Source organism: Diplotaxodon limnothrissa, linkage group LG20 (genome assembly GCF_057381915.1).
Source record: "Diplotaxodon limnothrissa isolate DT_005_m linkage group LG20, D_limnothrissa_male_GT1.1, whole genome shotgun sequence".
Taxonomy (NCBI): domain Eukaryota; kingdom Metazoa; phylum Chordata; class Actinopteri; order Cichliformes; family Cichlidae; genus Diplotaxodon; species Diplotaxodon limnothrissa.
The window spans coordinates 3,661,667-3,665,451 of record NC_140615.1 but is presented as its reverse complement, the minus strand read 5'-3'; the positions used below and the strand labels follow the sequence as shown (position 1 = coordinate 3,665,451).

Genomic DNA, 3,785 nt, shown 5'->3' with positions numbered 1-3,785 from the left:
TTGCTGAAAGAGGTATACGAGCGCTAAAAAGGTGGTTTCATTTATCACCGCTTGAGTTGCCTTTTAAATGCTGCGAGGGGGGAAATGAACGACCCTTAATGTACGACATGAGGCCGACTGGCGCGCTTGTCGTGACTGTAAGAGGGGGGATTATAGCACACAAATTGACCCGGAGATTTTATCTATGTTTTCAATTAAATACCGACGATGTTAGCTCACAGGATAGCAAGCAGATTATGTTCGGAAAGTGAATGTTATCGAGCCGAAAGAAACGTGATTTGGGTTCAAAATTCATCGCCTGCTTCGACTGCAGCATCCGCCGTCTTCGCCTCGCATTATGACAGATGTGTGTGGATGTGCGGCCACTGCAGCTGCAACGGGCTACGCTAGCACCTGCTGTCCGTGCGTTTGATAGAAATGAATGGAAACCTAGCTAGTCAGAGGAAAAGCGGCCAGTCATTAAAACACACAAGAGGGATACTTCACTGCCCCACAGAAGACTGCTAGTTTAAAATAACCCTCTAAAAACCAATGCGACCCGTGTAGTGTGTGTTAGCACAAGTTAACAGGCAAGGTTGGCCTGTAAAGGGCCCATTACCACTGAAGGGCCACCCTCCTCCCTCAGCTCTGTGAGCCTGACTGTGTGCAACCATAGACAGCCTTAGGTTATGTGTCATAATAACGTAATATGAAATGAGTGTTACCCTGGCATATCTTCAGTTGCCTAAAAAGAGCATAAAAAGGTGGTTACTCAGCACCACATGAAAGCTGAGCCACATAACAGAGATCCAGCATGGCTGCCTCCTTTCCCAGTGAGCTGTCACTGTAAAGGAGCAGCTTTCGAGTCAGGTCAGCTGCCTGCCGGGGTGTGAAGTATATGTTTCCTGGCTTTCCTCTGAGGGGGCACGGCTGCGAGCAGTAAGGGAGGTGCCAATGCTGAGATGTGTTTTTGAACAGCTACTGTCACACCACATGTTTCTTTGTGTGTGTGTGCGTGTGTGTGTGTGCGCGTGTGTGTGTGTGTGGTTTCGACTCTCTAAACGTGGTTCACGGTTTGTTTTGTCTGCTTGTTGCTATGTATAGCAACAAAGCAGCCCGTGTAACAGTTTTGTTGCAGTTGTGCCCCCACCTCCTCTCCTCCCGAGGCATCATGGGAAACATCTTTGGGAACCTGTTGAAGAGCCTGATAGGCAAGAAGGAGATGAGGATTCTCATGGTGGGGCTGGACGCTGCAGGGAAAACCACCATCCTGTACAAGTTGAAGCTGGGGGAGATCGTCACTACCATCCCCACAATTGGTGTGTGACTGTCTGCCTCTAAATAAAAAAACAAAACATGTCTCTTAGAGATTATGTGACCCATTGTCTATTTGCTTGTTGTCCTCCTCCACCCCAGGTTTCAATGTAGAGACAGTGGAATACAAGAACATCAGCTTCACTGTGTGGGACGTGGGTGGCCAGGACAAGATCCGTCCTCTTTGGAGACACTACTTCCAGAACACCCAGGGTGAGATGCATCAAAAGCATCTTAGGTGAAAGACCAGCCAGCATGGTTAGAGTTTTGTTTGTTTTTTTTAAAAAAGGCCTCTCCAGTCCTGCTGCGGATCCTGGAGCGCATGCTCACCCCCAGCACCTGAGGACAAAATCTGACTAATCCTTCAGATGATGTAATTTGCATACAGGCTCCAGATGTTTCAAATGATCATCATCTTAGTCATGTTCAAATCCCGGACAACCATTAAACATGCTTTGACAATATGCTTTCCTAACAATGTGATGTGACCTGATTGTTTTTGTTCGGTTTCAACTTATTCCTGCAGGTTTGATCTTTGTGGTGGACAGCAATGACCGCGAGCGGGTCAACGAAGCTCGAGAGGAGCTGATGCGGATGCTGGCTGAAGACGAGCTGAGGGATGCTGTTCTTCTAGTCTTTGCCAACAAACAGGTATCCGCCACATTACGTTCCCCCCTGCTTTTACGCCTCTTGCCTCACCAACTTCCTGACGGACACTTTGTCCTCTGTGATTTTGTTCAGGACCTGCCCAACGCCATGAACGCCGCAGAGATCACAGACAAGCTGGGCCTGCACTCCTTACGTCACCGCAACTGGTACATTCAAGCCACCTGTGCCACCAGTGGGGACGGCCTGTATGAGGGTCTGGACTGGCTGGCCAATCAGCTGAAGAACAAAAAGTGAAGGGCCGAGTCAGTGAAGTGGGGAAGAGCCTGGGTGCCAGCTCCAGGTTGTGGTTATAGGGGTTCCATTGTGTTTACATAGAGAAGAAAAATGCTGAAAAGCTCCCAGGGGGTGACTCTCAGTGGCTTTCTCCCCTCCCCCCATCTCCCCCCCCACCATCCACCCTCGAAATACTTCTTTATTTTTTTTCCGTTCTTTGATTAATTTGATTTGTTTGAATCTGTGGTGAGCATTTTTAATCATTTACAAGCAAATTTTATCTAAGTTATTTACAATCTATAAACAAATAAATATGTACTGTATGATATTACTGTAAAGGTATATGAATTTGCTCTACTTTGCAGACCTCCACCAACATTTAATTAGCTCAGCAATTGTGATGGATCTCAAATCGTGACGGCAGAGCAGCCTTCCCTCAGAAACTACAGACCTGGTGTAAATTATAAAGAATGTCATAATATTATAGTGGGAGTACTATTACTATTATACTCGTACAGATAAATGTAATATAACTGTCCATACTGCAACCAAATTATGCTCTTCATAGATCAAAACTTTTAGCTATGATTTAGTTTTATTTATGTTGAATTAAACAAAACGTGTCTACTTTCTGGACAGTCGGAAACAATATATTTAATATCGATATTTATTGATTTTTTTGCTTCATATAGTTTCTTTTTCTTTATTCTAATGTGCATTTACTGCTAAAGGCAGCTAGTTAAAAACAGAAAAAGAAAAGAAACCCCAGTATCATTGTACATTACTGCTTCCCAATCTGCATGGAGATATCCCAGTACTGGCTTGTGGGCTTGTAACAGGCCGCTGCTGTAAATAAAGATTTGTTCTAGCTGAGTTGCCTGGCACAGACGGGGTTAAAACAGTTTGTCTGGCATCAGCGAGGTGTGATATCTAAAGTGATACAGATGACAAACAGGCACTCTGTACCAGCTCTGTGGCTCAGAAACAAAATGCTGCTATTGGCCTGCCCTGTGGAGAGTGATGCAACACAGCATGCGACTGGCAATATTAAGAGAGCTTACATAGTTTTGAATGTTTATTTTTGTTTTTTCGATCCGTTTGTGCAGCATCGCTTCTCATGCTGATTTATCCACCGTCAATCGGCATGACATCATGCGCGTCTCACTTTTTCATGTTGCACAAAATTACTCTAGACTCACTGTTATTGTATAGAAGGTGTTGTCTGTTTTTTAATGGAGTGTTTCTTTATTTTGTTGAGTTATTTTTTCCTTAATTAGCTAATTAGATCAGACTGTTGCATTTTTTGTTTTGGGTTTATTTTGGGGAGTTTTTTTCACACAAAAAAAAATAAAATAAGGAGAGAAGATGATAGTAATACTGCATCGTAAGGCATGTTAATACTGTACAAGATCTGTAATAAAAGCGAATTATAATAGCCTGTTTCCTCAGACTACATTTGTTAGTCTTAATCACTGCTGCTGGTTGGAACAATGCTGTACTAATAAATGTTATGGATTTAGTGTAAAGTTTACCGAACAACCTTCTAATATGCAAAAGCATGCTTTTCTATGTTGGCGCAACTGTATATATGTTGATGTAACCGGGAAAGT

The 3,785-nt window shown here is 43.7% G+C and overlaps 1 protein-coding gene across 1 annotated transcript; it reads left to right on the top strand.

The window, feature by feature from the left end:
* The first annotated feature begins 1,150 nt into the window (after positions 1–1,150).
* Positions 1,151–2,196, top strand: arf3a (ADP-ribosylation factor 3a). The gene is made up of 4 exons (XM_085345223.1): positions 1,151–1,298; positions 1,396–1,506; positions 1,820–1,944; positions 2,035–2,196. The coding sequence occupies exons 1-4, from the start codon at positions 1,151–1,153 to the stop codon at positions 2,194–2,196; spliced, it is 546 nt and encodes a 181-aa protein (XP_085201349.1).
* Positions 2,197–3,785: the final 1,589 nt, after the last annotated feature.